Here is a 19216-nt window from a genome sequence, read left to right as displayed (position 1 = left end):
ACAGCAAGTTCCCAATTTCAGCTGTACTCTTTGGTGGGGTGGAGTGGTGAGTGGAGGGCATGTACTTCACCAACAGGGGTCGGAGCTGGAATCCGAATCACCTCCAATAGCTCTTGAAGACCACGCAGCTTCTGCTGATGCACGGGAGTAACAGACTTTGCTCGTTGTCCCGTTCATAGCAAGGTACTGGGAGAAAAAATCCTCCTCGGTGCTTAATGGGTGCAGGCGCGGCCTGTTGTTCTGAGCCTTACAGAGCACAAGGACCCAAGTTCAATCCCAAATCTGCTGGGTTACTTGACTTCAGGTGAGATTAGCACTCCTGGATTAGGGAGGGTGGAAAGAAATGGCCAGGATTCCGGTTCCAGATTATCATCCTGCTAGAAAGTGCCTGCATGTGGATTTTGGGCGAGATCAGATTTTACTGGTGATGCTCCCTTTGTGGTTCAGTAGCTTGCTAGCACTCATTGCCTAGGCTCTCACATACGAAGAATGACCACTTATTTTAAAGAAAGACTTGCATATTATATAGCGCCTTTCACGACCACCGGACGTCCCAAAGCGCTTCACAGCCAATGAAGTACTTTTTGAAGTGTAGCCACTGTTGTAATGTGGGGAAACGCGGCAGCCAATTTGTGCACAGCAAGCTCCCGCAAACAGCAGTGTGATCATGAACAGCTAATCTGTTTTAGATGTTGATTGAGGGGTAAATATTGGCCGGGTCACCGGGGGAGAACTCTCCCCCCCCCCCCCCCCCTGCTCCTCTTCGAAATAGTGCCGTGGGATCTTTTACGTCCACCTGAGAGAGCAGACGGGGCCTCGTCCCGTCCGAAAGGATTTGAGCTTTCAGAAGGTTGTTGCTATCTGTGGAATTGGACTCAAAAGGCTGCTGCTGTGACCATGCCATTCAGAGGAGAGTTGGGGGTGGGGGGGGGGATGAAGAGTTTTAGCGGGGTAATGACCTGGTGACCAGGTTAGAGTATTAAGATACTGCACATCATGGCAGCTGTCAGCTTTCCATACATAGCCTTGTACCAAACCCAGGGTGTGGCAAGTGAAAGCTGAGTGTTTCCCTTTGGCAATGAATGATAGTATCCCGAGCCATTTTCTTCCCACGCTTAGTTTAAGTAGCATTGTCCTCTCACCTGGTTGCACCTTCTCAGTCAAGGAAAAGTTTAATGCACAAGGAGACCTAAAGTGGGCCGAACAATTTCACTTTCAGTTTACAGGGGGAACGTTTTTAAAAAAAAATATTCATTGCAATTTCCCCTTTGTTTTATTTACAGCAATTGATTCAGCGCCTAGCAAAGAGACACGTTGTGAGTTTTGCGGAGATTACTTTGAGAACCGCAAGGGGCTGTCAAGTCACGCGAGGTCACACCTGAGGCAATTCGGGGTGACCGAATGGACAGTCAATGGTTCGCCAATAGACACGCTGAAGGAGCTGATGAAAAGGAAAATGCACCCCCTTGACTCGCCCGTCACGCCCGGGCTCAAAATGCCCTTGAAACCGGCGGCGACCGGCATGAAATCGCCAACGCCGGCCCTGCCAGGTGATCCTTTCTCGCCCGTTCCGGGCAAGTCCAAGTTCAGCCTGACCATTCCGTCCGTCCGGCAGGTCCCATCAGGATCGCTCCTACCCAAAAAGGTGCAGGGGGGATTTCTCTCCCCGCCGCCACTGAAAAAGATGAAACCAACCCCGCTGAAAAAAGTGAAGCAAGAACCTTTCAAAATCGAATACAACCCCGAGGAGCCAGCAACCTCGCTGAAGAGCAACAATTATTTACCAGAACCAATGTGGCCTCTCCGAGAAGATACTTCACCTCTCCATTTAAGTAGGTTTTTTAATTCTCTGTTGCTAAGACAGTTTTGTGTATTTTTACTTTGGTCACGCAGAAAATTTAACTTATTACTTGGAAGTGAGTTCGAAGTTTGAGTTTAAGACAACCGTGGGCTAATAAGATTATTAGGCTTCAGCTAATGTTTATAAATCAATCTTGCGGTTGTATGAATCCATCTGCTCTCCGTCTTTAATTATTTTACCTCTTCAATTCCCTGCCCCTCTTTGCTGTACAGTATATTGCAGTAATCAGTCTCTGCCACTGGAGTACTTGTATTGCTCAGTGGCGCCACCTGATGGCTGAAGTGGAGTAACGCACCAAATACCACAACATACCAACCCAGAGCAGTGGAGAAAAACACACCTGCTTTCCGTTCTCTGAGAAGTCCAAAAGAGGGCTTGCAGATTTCAGAAATAGCTTTTCACCGTGCGCACAGAGCCTTAAAATCTGCACGCCTGAAATGTAAACAGTTTTTTTTAATTATTTATACCCTCCTGTGTGTGTGTGTGTGTGTGTGTGTGTGGTCCATTTTTAACTTAAAACAAATGGAAGATTTTTAACTGCAGCACACACACAACATTTAAACAGTAAATGTTAAAGAAGTTATTTCTCAAAAATTACTATCCGTGCTGAGTACTTCCAGATGTGTCTCGGGTGCTGTGCGTCTTTTTTTTATATAAAGTATATACAGTACAATCTTCAATGCCTTTGCTTTTACAGGGCTCATTAGCGGAACTCTGACTTTCATCTTTCACTGCTTTATTTTCCTTGTATGTGTCAGTCAAGTCTGTATCTATCCAGTGGAGGAAATCACTGTTCCGTTTTTTTTTAAACTTACTCTCCACCAACGTTCCCTGTAATTATTTTTTGGCTGCGCGGCCCCTTTAAGTGGTTGCACTGCCCAAAGGTTCGGGCATGCGCGGTTATTCCAATTGAAAAGCCGGCGAGCGGCCTGCGCGGGAGCTCCAGACCACTGCGTGGCCACGCAGCTTAACTGGAACATTGCTCTCCTCCCTCGTGAGAATCATGTGATTTGAGGTACATTATAAATCTGGGTTCAGATTCCATCCTCTCGTCTTTTTCTCCTGTTGGCAAACGACACTGCTGCTGTTTTTCACGGGGGCGGGGTAGTAACTTCAGAAATTCTCTCTCAGCCCTAATTCTTTTCCACAGTGGACTTTTTAAGTATGGGAAGTGTAATGAGTCCAATCAAAGCTGGTTTCCATAAATGCCCATCCTGGATTTCAAGTGCTGTGCTTTGCCTTACGTACTTCGGGCAAGGGACAGTTTCCGTCGTTGTACAAGGCACCCAGTTTTGAAGGGTGCAAACTTGCCTGCATTTTGAGAAGGGTTTGCTAAGAACGTCTCCGATGCTGTAAAGGCTGAAATTTGTGCATTTCATCTGCTTCACCTTGTGGAACTTTTGGACTTGGCTCTATAGTTCAAAACAAAGTGCTTCTGGTCAAAAGAGAAATGTAGTTGGTCAGGGAACTGATCGTGGTGAGCCAGGGCTGGTACATTGTCATGGCTGGGGATAGGCCTGTATTACCGGATGATATTTGCTATTACAACATGGGCCTTAGTCTCTGGGGTAAAGGCACACCCCCTCACCTTGACCTCGCAGCTGAACTTCCTCCGATCCTTAGTCGGCAGGGTGCCCTTAGAGATTGCAAATGCTCTATTTAGACCGTCTTGGCTCTCAATGAGAGCATTGGCTAGCATTTTATAAGAATAGACTTTTCCAACGAAAGAATCGCTCTGCTAGCCGTCGTTGTCTACCAGACGGAGACTGGTTCTTTTGAACCCATGTACACAGGGGTTAGCTTTACAGTCTGACTAATGCAAACTTGGCTACAGCTTTTTGCAGCCAGTACGTTAGTGGTTTGGTCAGCACTGGTACGCCAGTCTTGCACGCTGATCTTGGTCAACATTTACTTAGCGGGGCAGCTGTGGCTGATGTATTCACTGGAGATTGAGTTTGGTTGTAGGAATGCGCTGCTTATTTCTCACTTTTAGTGGAGTTGCCTGCTGACTTAGGTGCCCAGGGAGCATTCCTTCCGGCTGTGCAAGCCTGGTAAATTCCCAGTCCGGGATAGGAACGAGCCACCCCATTCCACCTCGGAAAAGGAAGAGGAAGAATTTGCATTTGTATAGTGCCTCTCATCTTCCCAGGACATCCCAAAGCACTTCAGAACACAGTCCCTGTTGTAATATAGGGAAACCGCAGCAATCTGCACACAGCAAGGTCCCACAAACTGCACTGAGATAAATGACCAGGTAACTTTTTTTTTAGTAACGTTGATTGATGGTTAACAAGTGGCTCAGATTTTTTTAAACATGCTAGGCCCTTGGGTATGTGAACCATTGCACCTCAGAAGTAGGCCACGGGGGGTGCCTTCTGTTGCCCAGTAAATCCTTTTCCATAAACATGCCTTGCTGTGTATCTCTGGTTTACAAGTGAACCTTTAGGTGAGTTTAAGGGAACTACTGAAGCACTTCAACATGCACCAGACCAGCAGAGCTTCCAAGTCTTTGAGGGGCAGCTAAGTTCTAAAACCGCCTGACAGTTTCTCAAAAGAAAAAATAAAGCAAGACTTGCATTTAAATAGCAACCTCAGGACGTCCCAAAGCACTTTACAGCAAATGAAGCACCTTTGAAGTGGAGTCACTGTTGTAATGTAGGAAATGCAGCAGCCAATTTGTACACAGCAAGCTCCCACAAACAGCAATGTGATAATGACCAGATAATCTGTTTTTGTTACATTGATCAAGGGATAAATATTGTCCAGGACACTGGGGAGAATTCCCCCTGCTCCTCTTCGAAATAGTGCCATGGGATCTTTTACGTTCACCTGAGAGCAGACGGGGCTTCGGTTTAACGTCTCATCCAAAAGTCAGCACCTCCGACAGTGCAGCACTCCCTCAGTACTGCACTGGAGTGTCGGCCTAGATTTTTGTGCTCGAGCACAATTCCTTTTTGGAAAGGCCCCTATGGGCATGGATTGCAAAAGACACATGTAGAGAATTTGCCAAGGAGCTTGAGATTGTGGTTCAGTATGGAATCGTCCAACCGCTCGGGAAAGATTTAGGTTTGATCCTTGGTCTGTGCTGATTTAGCTGGTCTCGGCGGAGTCCCAACACTTTGCCTCAGCATCCCTCAGCTAGGACGGAGGGGGGTGGGGGGGGGAATCAACCAAGACTTCTCTGGATTTTGTACGTAGTGATCGCTGCTGGAAAATGCAAGCGGATGTGAGTTGAGAATGGGATTGGGTGATAGATTGCCTTCTACAGTTAAATAGCCAGCCTGTACTGAGCATGTAATCTCGCCTGAACTTTGGATGATAACCCGTTGAAGGGGGGCGAGAAAGAAAACATTGCATCAAAAGTACTTGAGATTCAATACAGCATGAGTATGTCACAAACAAAGTACAGTCCTACTCACTTATGTCGACATGTTGGGGATCTTTATATATAAAATATCATCTCTGACACAGAATTTAAAATTTCTTAGTATTTACATCAATTTTCCTTAACTTAATTTTTAAAAATAGTCATTTAACAGTAGACTGTTTCAAACACGACGCTTGTTCTCTTCGGGTTAGCGCTTGTAGCTTATCCAAATACTTAGCTGTCTCTTCCATTCCCTCTGATGGCTCCGATTGAGAAATAACTCTCTACAATCCTTCCCACATGCGGAATATTGGCGTCGTTGGACTCTTTGTTGTTAGGCTCCTCGGCGTCTTCACCCTTCTTTTATTCATCTGCCAGTGCTGCCACACACTGCTCATTTGCATCCATATTAACATCAGGAGTTATGAGCTCTTTTTGCAAGCCAAGAGCTTTGCTATCCGCTGTGAATCCACACAAGTCGTCGTCGTCATCATCATGTGGGTGGCAGATGAAAGCACAGATAAAACAATTGTGAATTGTTTCCTGTTTTACCAATTATTTTTTTTAATTATGCATCGCCCCATTAGGTTTTCTGTGAACTCCTCTTTGGTGTAGAATGGGCCTATACTCTCTGGAGTTTAGAAGAATGATAGGTGATCTCATTGAAGAATACAAGATTCTGAAGGGGATTGACAGGGTAGATGCTGAGAGGTTGTTTCCCCCTGGCTGGAGTGTCTAAAACTAGGGGGCATAGTCTCAGGATAAGGGGTCGGCCTTTTAAGACCGAGATGAGGAGGAATTTCTTCACTCAGAGGGTTGTGAATCTTTGGAATTCTCTTGCCCCAGAGGGCTGCGAGTGCTGAGTCTTTGAGTATATTCAAGGCTGAGATCGATAGATTTTTGGACTCTAGGGGAATCAAGGGATATGGAGATCGGGCGGGAAAGTGGAGTTGAGGTCGAAGATCAGCCATGATCTTATTGAATGGCGGAGCAGGCTCGAGGGGCCGTATGGCCTACTCCTGCTTCTGTTTCTTATGTGTCGATGGCTGCTAACGTTCTATGAGTTTTGGCAGTGGTATTTAAGGTCTTGAATAATCCCTTTATCAATTGGCTGGATTAAGGATGTGGTACTTGGAGGAAGAAAAGTTAATTTAATGGCTCACGTGCCATTGACATGAGGTTGAGCTGAGCAGTTATTCACAAATGGCGTTTTGATTGAGTTTTTGGGTTCATCGTGTAAAATTAGCAGATGCCATCCAGGCTTTGGCGTTGGCCTCTACCTCATAATCGACTGTTGGATATTCCACACTTTTAAAGCATCGTGGGTTTTTCGACTTCCCTATAAACAGATGTTGTTTACCACCCGTACACAGTTGTCCCTTGACACAGTAGGTTTTGTCCGGGCTGCACTTGAAGAACAAGGCTGTCTCGTCCACGTTATAAAACGTTGCCCGAATAGTAGTCCCGCCGAATTTCATGGGGACAAGTCTTCCCGCTCGTTGAGGTGAGAGAGGTCGCAGATTTACCCTTGCTGCAAATTTTCTTGAACACACTGCCACGCCGAGCCTTGAAGCCACTAATCCTCTCGTTACTGGTGAAATTTACCGCGCCTAGCTGATCGGCAAAAGCCTCGGCCTTCTCAATGAACATATCACGATCAGTTGGGATTTTCAGTGTGTTTCTCACTAAACCACGTGGCTAATGCATCTGCAACATCTTATTTTGCCGCTTTTCTTCATCTGTGGCACGTCCGTTTCCGATTTGCGCTCGACCTTTATCTGTTCGTCAGATTTCCTCCGGCCGTATAGGGTGTTGAGCTTCACGGAGATGGTTTTGCGGACTTTGTTTCTGGATTTTCCACTCTCAATTGCTTTGAATTTATCTGTATTTATCCTTGAGCGTCCAAGTTGAGTTTCTGTTTAATTCCAGCCTTGGTATCCATCTTAAGTAAACTTTGATGGGCACTCGGAACACGGCTAATTTATAGACAACAACAACTTGTATTTATATAGCGCCTTTAACGTAGTAAAACGTCCCAAGGCGCTGCGCAGGAGTGTTTTAAGACAAAAAAAAATTTGACACCAGTCCACATAAGGATAAATTCGGGCAGGTGACCAAAAGCTTGGTCAAAGAGGTAGGTTTCAAGGAAGAAAGAGGTGGACCGGTTTAGGCAGGGAATTCCAGAGCTCGGGGCCTACGCAACAGAAGGCACGGCCACCAAAGGTTGAGCGATTTATAATCAGGGATCTTCAAGAGTGCAGAATTAGAGGAGCGCAGAGATCTGGGCGGGGGTTGTGGGGCTGAAGGAGATTACAGAGATGGGAAGGGGCGAGGCCATGGAGGGATTTGAAAACAAGGATGAGAATTTTGAAATCGAGGCGCTGCTTAACCGGGAGCCAATGTAGGTCAGCGAGCACAGGGGACCTAGAAAGTACACTCGCGTGTCACACTAATTGACATAAGTGGTAATTATAGAAGGCCCTGTAAGACTGTTAAGGACTTACAGATTTTATTGAATTAGTCACGCCAGAGTTCACTGGTGCCAATATATGGGATAAGCTTTTGGAATTAATGTGTGGAGATGGGACTGGGACTTCCCACTTACTTCAATAAAAGAAAGAGATTTTGACAAAGGGGTTTGCGATAAGTGGGTATCACCGAGAGCCTTTTGTCCAACAGTAGCCAGAGCAATCTATCCGTGGTGCTGCAACTGCTCTTGCCTAAATGATTGACTTGTAGAAGTATTGTTGGGGACAGCCTGAAACTTCTGCAGTCCACGGGGTCCTGAATTTCAAGTGGAGGCTGAAGTTCCTCATAAACGAAGACAAATCCCAACTGCAGTTAGGTTTATAACCGCTCTGGACGTGGATCAGTTCACAGTTGTTCAGCTGGAATGCTCAACTTCCTTTGAGTTTCAGAATGCTGTTTGTTCTGAGACTGAGGGCAGAGGTCAGATTTATGGTTATACAGGAAACTTTGGTTTATCCGGAGGTTAACCGTTCGGAATGCTCGATCCACCGGCAAAATTCAGGAGTCGGTTCAGTAAGTTTTTTTTTCTTTTCGTTGCTTTTTTTTTCACCAGTCAGGCTCTGCAACGTCTAGCTAAAGCTGTTGCTTAGCTACAGAGACGCTTGCAAGCTACGGCCGACAGTTTAGAAGCTGTAGCAACAGGGTTTGTTGCTAGATACGGAGCTCAAGCTCCGTATGTTTTAACATTAGCGCTGGTTTGTCCGGCAGTTTTGATGGGACAGCAACAGCTCGGTCCCGTCGGTGCCGGATATCACAAAGTTTCCTGTAGTTGCATGCCTCTGTACAACCATTGGTGATGGTCTCCAAAGCACTTTCCCTATGTCCAGGATATAGAGGCCAAGAACAGTCGTTCGGGCTTGGTAGTCTGAAAGCAAATGCTCAACGTGAATTATGGTTGGAGATCCTTGGTCTTCCTCAGATGTTGGGCGTTATCCCATGGGAATGTGTACCATCACCAGGGAATGATGGACCAAGCCATGAGCCAGTTGGCAAATTTAATAACTCAATCCATACACAGTGTGACTGATACTCTTATCATTTTCCGTAAGACCAGATCCACACATCAGTGCATTTCTAGATGGATACTAAGACTATTTGCTGCGTAGATGAGTTGAGCTAGATCTTGAGACTTGAGCACAAAAATCTAGGCTGACACGCCAGTGCAGTACTGCGGAGTGCTGCACTGTCGGAGGTGCCGTCTCTCGGATGAGACATTAAACCGAGGCCCCGTCTGCTCTCTCAGGTGGATGTAAAAGATCCCATGGCCACTATTTCGAAGAGGAGCGGGGGGGGGGGGTTATTCCTGGTGTCCTGGCCAATATTTATCCCTCAATCAACATCACTAAAAAAAACAGATTATCTGGTCATTATCACATTGCTGTTTGTGGGAGCTTGCTGTGCGCAAATTGGCTGCCGTGTTTCCTACATTACAACAGTGACTACCTTTCTGAAAGTAGTTAATTGGCTGTAAAGCGCTTTGGGACATCCTGAGGTCGTGAAAGGCGCTATATAAATGCAAGTCTTTCTTTCTATTTCTCAATCTCTCGGCAGTGAACTCATTGCAGATTTGACACTGGTATATTCCCAATTTGATTGTCTATTTCAAATGCGATTTTTGCAGCCATTCAGAATATTGCAGCAAATTTCCTGAGCAGAGACGAGGTGCACCCTCAAGAATGGATTCTCCCATTTATTTTCCACGAGTATGACATTCTCCATACGTAGATCTGATGGGGGCGCCTTGTGTGGCAGAAGTCAAAAGTAACCTTGAGGGGTGTTCTTTTTTGTGAGAATGTTCTGTTAGACTGACCTCTAGCTGTTCCTCCGGGCCAGATGCAGGGGCAAATCTTGCATTGCGCCAAGAGTCACCATGTATGCTATCTGTAAGTTGCCACGCGTTCTCTAAATGTTACTGCTCACTGCTGTGAAGAAAGATGTGCTTTTGGTACATTGCTAATACCTGATTTTAACATCAAATCCTAGAATTGTCCCTATCCAACTGTTAGACAAGCAGTACCCCACCGTGTGTGTATGGAGGGTGGTATGAGGCAGTTGAGTTCCTTGCCTTTAGATCTAGTCTTCCCCTTTAAATTTCTGTGTAATTCATCCATCACATACGTAGTTGTTGGCCTTTTTCCTATTGCCCCCTCTGATTGGAGACCTTTGAACTTGGTAATCATTCCGAATTGTTCCTGTGTTGTACTTGCATGACAGTATTCGGCCATCTGTCGAGAACTGAATAGTGACAGTATGAAGGAGGCCGTGAGGCTCTTGAACGGCTACAGTGTGAAAACTCGCTTGAAGCGTCTACCTTGCGTTCCCCATTGGATGATGAATCTGACTCTGGAGTTTGTGAAATTGCTGAGGTTACAGTGGCCGAGAGGAATCCCTCTTAACATTGGTGAATGCAGTCTCTTGCTGGAGAATAGGGCATGCTATCGACTGAGCAGACTGATCGCACTTACCCGCGTTGGCGAGAAGAGCATGTGTGTGAAGAGATCTCCCCTCCGACATCGCCATTCTGATGGAGGAGATGCATAGCTCCACGCAGATCACTGTATTAAATGTACCAGAGATCGCAAATTGTAAGCTTGCTAACATAAAAAGATAGACTTGCATTTCTATAGCGCCTTTCACGATCACCAGATGTCCCAAAGCATTTTACAGCCAATTAAGTACTTTTGAAGTGTAGTCACTGTTGCAATGTGGGAAACGCAGTAGCTAATTTGTGCACAGCAAGCTCCCACAAACAGCAATGTGATAATGATCAGATAATGTGAGATAATCGTAAGCTCAAGGAACAGCACCTTGTCTTTCGATTAGGCACTTTACAGCCTTCTGGACTCAACATTGAGTTCAACAATTTCAGACTCTAACCCCTGCCCCCATTTTTCAGGCTGTTTATGATTCTGCCATTCCCATTTGCAACATTTAATCTCTCCTGCCTCCTACCCTAGTGTTATAAATCTCATCAAGAAACTACTCATGAAATAACACTGGACGGCCAGCTGGTGGCGCCGTCCAAGGAGTATAAATACTCGGGCGTGGGCCCCAGCTTGCCAGGGACATTTTGTAAGACAAGGAGCTAGTGAAGTACAACTAGACCGCCATGTTCTGAAACAAGTTGATTAAAGCCTTGCTTTATGATCAAACCAAGTGCGTAGTGAGTTTTATTACATCACCTAGCACCGAATGTTCCTTCAGTTCCTTCCTCCCCTCCCCTACCTGTTGCATCTCTAACCTTTTCCAGTTCTGATGAAGGGTCCCAGACCTGAAACGTTAACTCTGTTTCTCTCTCGGCTGCCAGGCCTGCTTGCTGAGTGCTTCCAACATTTTCTGTTATTTCAGATTTCCAGCATCGGCATTATTTTGCTATTGTACTCTGTTTGTGATGTTGATTGAGGGATAAATATTGGCCAGGATACCGGGGATAACTCCCCTATGCTTCTTCGAAATAGTGCCGTGGGATCTTTTACCTGAGAGCAGACTGGGCCTCATTTTAATGTCTCATCCAAAAGATTGTAGGTTTTAGTCTCCCCAACTCACTTTTGTTTATGTTTAGAATTGTTTCTGGAGAAAACAGAAGAGATGGCATTCACTAGACCAGTTGGGCTTGGGTAAATCTGGAGAAATGCCTGCAGACCGAAGGGCACAATAATGTTTCAATAATGTCTTATTTCCTGGGATAAAAGCAGAAAAATGCTGGGAACGCTCAGCAGGTCAGGCAGCGTCTGTGGAGGGAGAAACAGAGGTAACGTTTCGGGTCGATGACCCTTCGTCAGAACTCGCTTTCTCGCTCCACAGGTGCTGCCTGACCTGCTGAGCATTTGCAGCGTTTTCTGCTTTTATTTCAGATTTCCAGCATCTGCAGTATTTTGCTTTTTTTGTCTTATTTCCTGGGTTCTGGATTTTGAATCTTGATTAATGGAGTGAATGTCTCCAATTTCCTCCTCTCTGCTATATGGGTTCTAAGTTGCTGGCTTTAGGCCCATATTACAGAAGTATATAATTTTGGCCTTTGTTGGCTCAGGAGGCCACAAGGTTGGCTGGTGTGGCAAATGGAAATGTCAGATTGAGAAAAGGCAGCTTTACTCTACATCTAACTTGAGGGTGCTTGTTGATGATGATGCTGCTGGGTGACATGAGAAACTTGGAGTCCTCCATTTGATGCCCCCCCCCCCCCATTTTAACTCCAAATTCACCTTCCTCGTCTCCTTCCCTCCAAATGAAAACTGAGGTAAAGTTTCTATTTTTTTCTTTTTGTTTTCACAGCAGTTGATCAACCCAGCAAGGATGTCCGCTGCGAATTCTGCGGTGAATACTTTGAGAACCGCAAGGGGCTGTCGAGCCACGCCAGGTCGCACCTGAGGCAGTTTGGGGTGACCGAGTGGACGGTGAATGGTTCGCCCATTGACACGCTGAAGGAGATGATGAAAAGGAAAGGAAAGCCGGAGCCGCATGGCCACGAGCCAGCGCAGCGGGAGCTACACCGGGAACCCGAAAACTACCTGTACGAGCAGAAACACACTTCCAAGCCGTTCGGACAGATTGTCAAATCGTCGGTTAACAAGGAGATGCAGCATAAGCATCTGACGCCCCCAGCGAGGAAAGTCTTGACCTATACACCCAACAACCACCATCCGACTGGGTCGCCACTGGGCAAGAAGATACCGATGGGTTTTGTGTCGACTGCCCCACTAAAGAAACCCATGCTAGATGAAAGAGGCCTGCCGTTGGAATTGAAACCCAGCTACACCCCAGAATCGGGCTTGTTTAAGCCAAAGGTCACGTGGTCCCCGCAGGAGAAGATGGCAGCGACTCCGGTAATAGGTAAGTCAGCCTACTTTGAATACTTTTGCCTTCTCTTTGCTCTCTCAATGCTGCACATTTAGCTCGCGACAGTAGACCAACAGACAAACTGCTCTTTGTACCTCCGGCACCGAAAACATTTCCAAGGGTCGTCCAAGCCCCTCTCTGTTTTATGTTTCTCTTCCCTGTGGTGTGGTGTAAATGCTTGGCGTTCCTTCTCTGCATCCTCCGAGCCGCGCAGCTGAGATTTAGCGACCTTGTTGTGCAGGGAGTCCAGCTACAGGCCCGCATCTTGCTGCACCCTGGTGCAGCGCATTGCAAATGCAATACACTGCAACTGCTGCACTTACACCCAGGTTTTACTGTTGAATGATGCCTGTAGTTCCTGGCCCTGGTTGTAAGAAAGCTGGGAAGATTCACGGTTACCCATTTAATTTTTTTCTCTTAAATCCATTCCTAGGATGTCGACGACACTGGCAATGTTACATTTATTGTCCATCCCTAGTTACCCTGAGAAAGTGGTGGGCTGCCTTCTTGGGCAGTTGTACAACAGAGTGCCTTGCTAGGCCATTTCAGAAAATGTTAAGAGTCAACATAGTGTGGGACTAGAATTAAGTGTGGGCCAAACCAGGTTGGGATGGCAGGTTCCCTGCAGGGAAAGGACAGTTTCTTTTTTAATTAAACAAAAAAAAGGCCTTTTTAAAAAAAAAAAAATAAATAAAAAAAAAAAAAATTACGATTTGTGTCCTTTTTTTAATTGAGTTTACTGTGAGCTCCAGTGACCAGATTGCGGAAGCAATCTTCTCCTCCCGTCCACACACTCTCGCTCTTCAGTTCCCTCCCAAAATGTAAATTCATTATGATGATAGACACAAAATTGAAATCGATGCTGTTGCTTGCCTACGACCGAACACTGACGTGGCCACGTGGTGAAGCTCGCCTCGGGAATGCAGAAGAAAAGGACAGTAGCCAAAGCTGCTTTACACAGCTTCCCAGGAGAAAAGATTTATTGCAACAGTTGAAAGGATACTGACACGTCAAGAAATATACCTAACGAGCAATGCTCCCTCTAAATATAACCGTGGTGCGCAGCCTGTCTATTTAAATGTGCGGTACCGTTAAATTTGCACGCGCAGTACCTTCAACGGGACAGCTTGTGAGCGGACTGCGCAGTACCTGTCCGGATGGCTGCACAGCCACGCACCCACACAGCTTACAGGGAACATCGCTAACAAGGTGAAGTTTTCTGGACCTAGCTCATTAGCAATAAGACAAGTAACTGCACACGGTAGACTTTGGTTTGAACTTGCATTTTTAAACGAGTGCCCTAATGGTGAGATGACTGCTCTATTCCCAAAGTAACATTCCCTTTCTTCTATTTGAAATGATTGGCCCCTAACGGGTTCTAAATCTGTTCGATTCTGGGTGTTGCATTGCTAACCTGGAGCTTCGACTTGATTACTCTGGGGAAAAGTTTTGAGTTTTATTTTGAGTCTCTGTGTTATGGCTGTGCTTCATTCTTAACATTAGGGATGTACAGGAGGGGAAATAACTCCAATCAGATCTGCTGAGGAAGCATTTCCATCCCGTTGAACATGACCCAGTCTTTTCTGATTATAATGATGGAACTGCCCTTCCCTGTTACGGGTGGGTGGGGCGTTGAAACTGCAGACATCTTGCGTGTGTAATCTTGTGAAAATCTTCACCATTCCGTATTTTCTAATAGTACTGATGAGGATTCAAAGCAAGCAGAAGAAATAACGGGGAGCTGTCACTCATGTAATGATGTGGAATAAAATCTTTAAATAATTACAGTTGTGAAAAGAACACTCCTTGTTTTACCTGTTTTTTTCCAGTTTCTCTCCTTGTCTCCTTAAGGCACTAACTCTTGCAGGGTACAGCTCTAAGGGTGGGAGCGGTGCTCTGTGTGCGCATTCTTCACATGGGGAACCCTAGACCGAGGGTATCTACAGATTTAACCATGGAGGGCATCGCAACTGAACCCAGCCATGACCTTGCACAAGGTCCTCGCATACATACTTTCCAGTACAGGTCACTGTATAATGATACTGCGTAGAGATCAGGAGCGGGAATCCTAGCTGGTTTTCTTTTTGTTTCTCCCTACATCCGAGCCCGGGGGCTCAGGTCACTTGTCCCGCTCCCCTGGCTAAGATCAAGTAACTCAACTTAGAGACCATTCCTGTTTGGCACGACACCGGCCACTTCCTTTACTCACTGGGCCTATGGCGGAGCCCAAACTGAAATCTATAACGCCCCTCTCTGCAGATTCCAGCACTGGAATCTGCGTTATCTCCTGGGACTTTTTTCCGTTGAAATAGAAAAGGGTGACGAGAGATCCAATAGTGGCGTTCAAAATGGAGAGGTTTCGATAAGTTAAATGGGGAAAGGCTATTTCTACTGCTATACAAGTTGTGAACTAGAGGGCAGAAGTTCATCGCCAAAAGAGAGAGGTTAGAATTTTTTTTTTATATACATAGAGGGTTGTTTGGAGGTAGCATGCCCTCCCAGAAACAGTGGGGCAAGCAGAATCCATAATGCCTTTTAAACGGAAAGTGGATAAATATTTGAAAAAGAAAAATTTGTAAAGATATGGAAAAGAATGGGACTAAGTGGCTTAAAATATTTATGTGCTGGCGCAGGCTCGATGGCCCGACTGGCCTGCTTCTGTGCTGTAAAATGTTTTGCTCAGCCAACACCGAGCAAACCGCAGTCTTTGCCATCAGGACTGTTGAACATTCATTTGACTTGAATAGCTGGCTGCAGCACTCAACAGCCAGCGTCACATTAACACATTGATTTGTGTCCTGGTCTCTTCCCCTGCAGCCGCAGACACTTGCTGCGAATTGTGCGGCCACTACTTTGAAAACCGGAAAGCTTTAGCCAGCCATGCCAGAGCCCATCTCAGACAGTTCGGGGTGACTGAGTGGCACATCAACGGCTCGCCGATAGACACCCTGAGGGAGTGGATCCGCCAGAAGCCCAACATTAGCCCGGGCCCGCCTCTGAACTGTGTGCAGGACCGCTCTCTTCCAAAGCCCATCAGAAACCACATCAAACCTGTGGTTAAGGAGTTGCCGGGGGAGCTGTGTTCACTGCCAGGGGGTAAGACGGTGAAGTTGGAGCCAGTGCAGCCCAAAACAGTAGAGCTGGGGTTTCCGGCCTCACCGCTGCCGAAGAATCCAGAGACAGAAAAAATGCCTCCGACCGAGTGCTACATTCCCACAGATCTGAGCCATGGCGGCATCACTGAGTGCACCCCAAGCTCCTCTATGCCATCTGAGGACGATGAGCCACATCCAAAGAAAAAGAGAAGTAAGTTTGTATTCGGTATTTGAGCAACTATTTATAAAAAAAAAAAAAAAAAATTTAAACAGAGAAAAATTGGTCACTTGTTTCTGTGCAGAGTTCTCATCTTAAAGGCGTAGGTTGGAACTGCAGATCAGGACAGACCCAACTGTTCAGATTTGACCTACCACTTTAAGAGCCAGTTCCTGTGGAGCCCTTCCTTTTAGTTTTAACCACTGTATATAGGCTTCTAGCAAAAGTAAGGACTTGAACTTTATATTTAAAAGAAAGGTGAAAGGTCATTTTAATTTTTTTTTAAAAAAAGCAGATCCCAGTGGTTTGGGTGCCGAACGGCAAGTAGTTAACCTCCTATCGTGGCAGCACCCAACTCTAGAAGTCCTTATTTAATCCATCATTGCAGCTGAATGGCGTCTCAATGTTGGATGGAGCTGAGGAATTACAGGTTGAAAGATTACCCTCTAATTGTCGGCCATTGGTGTCAGTCAGTCATGTCCTTTTAAAGCGATATGAATCTCTCCCCACATTATAAATCCTCGGCGGGCCAGTACGCTCACATATTGTCAATAATTATAAATTCCTAAGAGAATGGATTAATACACACCTGGCAGCCAAGTCGAGGGGATTTCCAGTTTGATCGGTCCTTGTTTTGATATTTGCCTCCCCCCCCCCACTGTTTAACGTCCTTTTTAACAAGAGCCCGTCATTGCATAATAGCATGCCATGATGCACGTCGGTACATCGCATTGAATTTTATTTTGCACTTTTCTTTGTCACTCCGATTAGTTACACGGGCATCTTTAAGTGCAGTGTCACTCTGCTCATTCAACTGAACCATGGGCGATTTTTATTGAACCAGGACTTGCAAACCATTTCAGTTTCTCCACATCTTTTGCTACTTTTTTTCCCCACCATTGCTCTATTTCCTTTCTCCTAGGACAGCGGGAGGGATGGGAGTATTGATTTTTCACCACCTGTTAGCAAATCATAGAATCTTCTAGCACAGAAGGAGGCCATTTGGCCCGTCCTGCTTTTGCTGGCTGTCTTAGGGCTTTACACTTAGTCGCATTCCCCGGTCCTTTCCCCGTATTCTTTCGCAATTATTTTTTTAAAGTCAAGTTTTCTTTTATGATTTTGCAATAGCCCCTCTGCCCCTCTTTTGTGATGCTCCTAATTTAGCTTGGAGTAAGAGCAGTGATGTAACTCCAGGCTATGTTGTTGTGCAACTTTTTGTGCGTTCATCTGGGTTATGTAGTTCTTTGTACGGTAATCATGTTGCTGTACTGCACGAATACTCCAAAACTCTGAGTCCTCCAAGGTGACGTTTTGTCTCGCTTGGTGTTTGATTTCCCCCCCCCCCTCCCTCCTCCCCTCCTGTGTTCTCCTTTCGTGGTAGTGACTCAGGCCGGGGTGTGATTCCTGGCCATGAGCAGTCTCCCGGTACTTTTTGGTGTGTGTGTCGGCAGACTATTCGACTGTGGGAGCTGTCGCCGCCAGACCTGATTCTATGCTCGTGGCGGCCACGTGTGCAGGGGGGGTCACTGAATAGCAGTCAGAAGTGGGAGCACTTTCTTTTCATTCTCCTCCTTCCCCCTTTCCCCACCTTCTCAATGAAGACTTGTACACAGAGAGCAGTTGTAGTTGAAAAGCACCACGTGTTAACCTACTGTAGGAAAAACCAGTTCAGGAGAAAGGTGCAAACCAGCTATCTTTACACCAGGGCCCTAAACTGCTAATTGATCCTAAATATCTAAATAGATAGCTGCAGCACCCAATTGCTTCGAGTCCGTCTCGCCCAGCAAGCCTCTGCAGCTTTTGATGTCTGAAATGTTTCTGCTTTCTGTCCAAACAATACTGCACGTGTAATAATCCACAGCTTTGTCTGTGGCCTGTTCTCCCTGCACAGCACTGCTTGTGGTGATTGAACTTAAAGCATGCACGTGCACTGTGACACTCGGTGACATCAAAACGTCACCGAAAACTCATTCATTAACCTTCCCACCCCCACTCCACCCCTTCCCACCCAGATACTCCACCCCACCAAAAAATACTAAAATTGGAAATAGACAGGAGTGATTGAATGGCTGCAATCTCTGCTCGGGGTGGAGATGGCCATTCCAGTTTCATTATTGGATTTTATCATCTGAATCGTGCAATGAGATTACTGCCATTCATGTTTCCCCTGGTTTTAAGTGCCCATTTCAAGCCCAAGTACTTTACAATGTAATTCCATACACAGTCATCGGTTTAAAGTTAATTTTCCTTGAGATGCTTCACCAATGAATGTTCTGCACCGCCGCTGGATAATGGCCAAATGGAGAAGAATTAACGTACAATGACCAAACTCTCTCGTAAACTGGGGGGTGATTCAGGCCGGTAATAAACAGATCAGCAGGAGAGCGAGGCCAGATATTGCCTAGAGTGCGAGGGCTACAGCTAGGTAGAAACTTACTACCGTCAACCCCTCAGAGAAAGAGTCGACGTTAAAAAGAAATCGTATTCTGCCACATTGTCTTGATTAAAATGTATTGACCGACTTTACCAAAGCATTGTTGTAATTGCCTAAAACACGCAACAGCGCCCTTCTATATGTAGTTTAAAATTTTAGGATTTCTCCGTGTTCAAGTATTGCCAGTATTTGTGACCTCTGTAATAATTAGTATTGCAATAGTAAAAATGTGTTTTCAGTTTACCAAGACACACACACACACACACACACACACACACACACACACACACACACACACACACACACACACACAGACACACACACACACCACACACACACACCAGACACACACACACACCACAGACACACACACCACACACACACACACCACACACCACAGACACACACACCACACACCACACACACCACAGACACACACACACAGACACACACACACACACACACCACAGACACACACACACACCACACACACACACCAGACACACACACACACCACAGACACACACACCACACACACACACACCACACACCACAGACACACACACCACACACCACAGACACACCACAGACACACCACACACACCACACACACCACACACACCACACACACCACACACACCACACACACACCACACACACCACACACACCACACACACCACACACCACAGACACACACACCACACACACACACACCACACACCACAGACACACCACACACACCACACACACCACAGACACACCACACACACCACACACACCACACACACCACACACACACCACACACACAACACACACCACACACCACACACCACACACACCACACACCACAGACACACACACCACACACACACACA

The 19216-nt window shown here is 46.1% G+C and overlaps 1 protein-coding gene across 7 annotated transcripts in view; it reads left to right on the top strand.

The window, feature by feature from the left end:
- Positions 1-19216, top strand: part of LOC147097633 (uncharacterized) — a 165801-nt gene that overhangs the window by 116498 nt on the left and 30087 nt on the right. For 6 of the 7 annotated variants that reach the window (XM_085971616.1, XM_085971619.1, XM_085971617.1 and 3 more), the window contains exons 11-13: positions 1284-1832; positions 12030-12587; positions 15411-15899. In XM_085971616.1, coding sequence (XP_085827742.1) covers positions 1284-1832; positions 12030-12587; positions 15411-15899 — 1596 coding nt within the window. The remainder of the gene's footprint in view (positions 1-1283; positions 1833-12029; positions 12588-15410; positions 15900-19216) is intronic. The other variant, XM_085971620.1, reaches the window with a different exon arrangement.

The sequence above is a fragment of the Somniosus microcephalus genome, chromosome 31, assembly GCF_052327205.1.
Source record: "Somniosus microcephalus isolate GS21.2 chromosome 31, FLI_Smic_1.0, whole genome shotgun sequence".
NCBI classification, from domain to species: domain Eukaryota; kingdom Metazoa; phylum Chordata; class Chondrichthyes; order Squaliformes; family Somniosidae; genus Somniosus; species Somniosus microcephalus.
The sequence above is the reverse complement of the archived record's forward strand: the minus strand, read 5'-3'. Positions and strand labels throughout refer to the sequence as shown.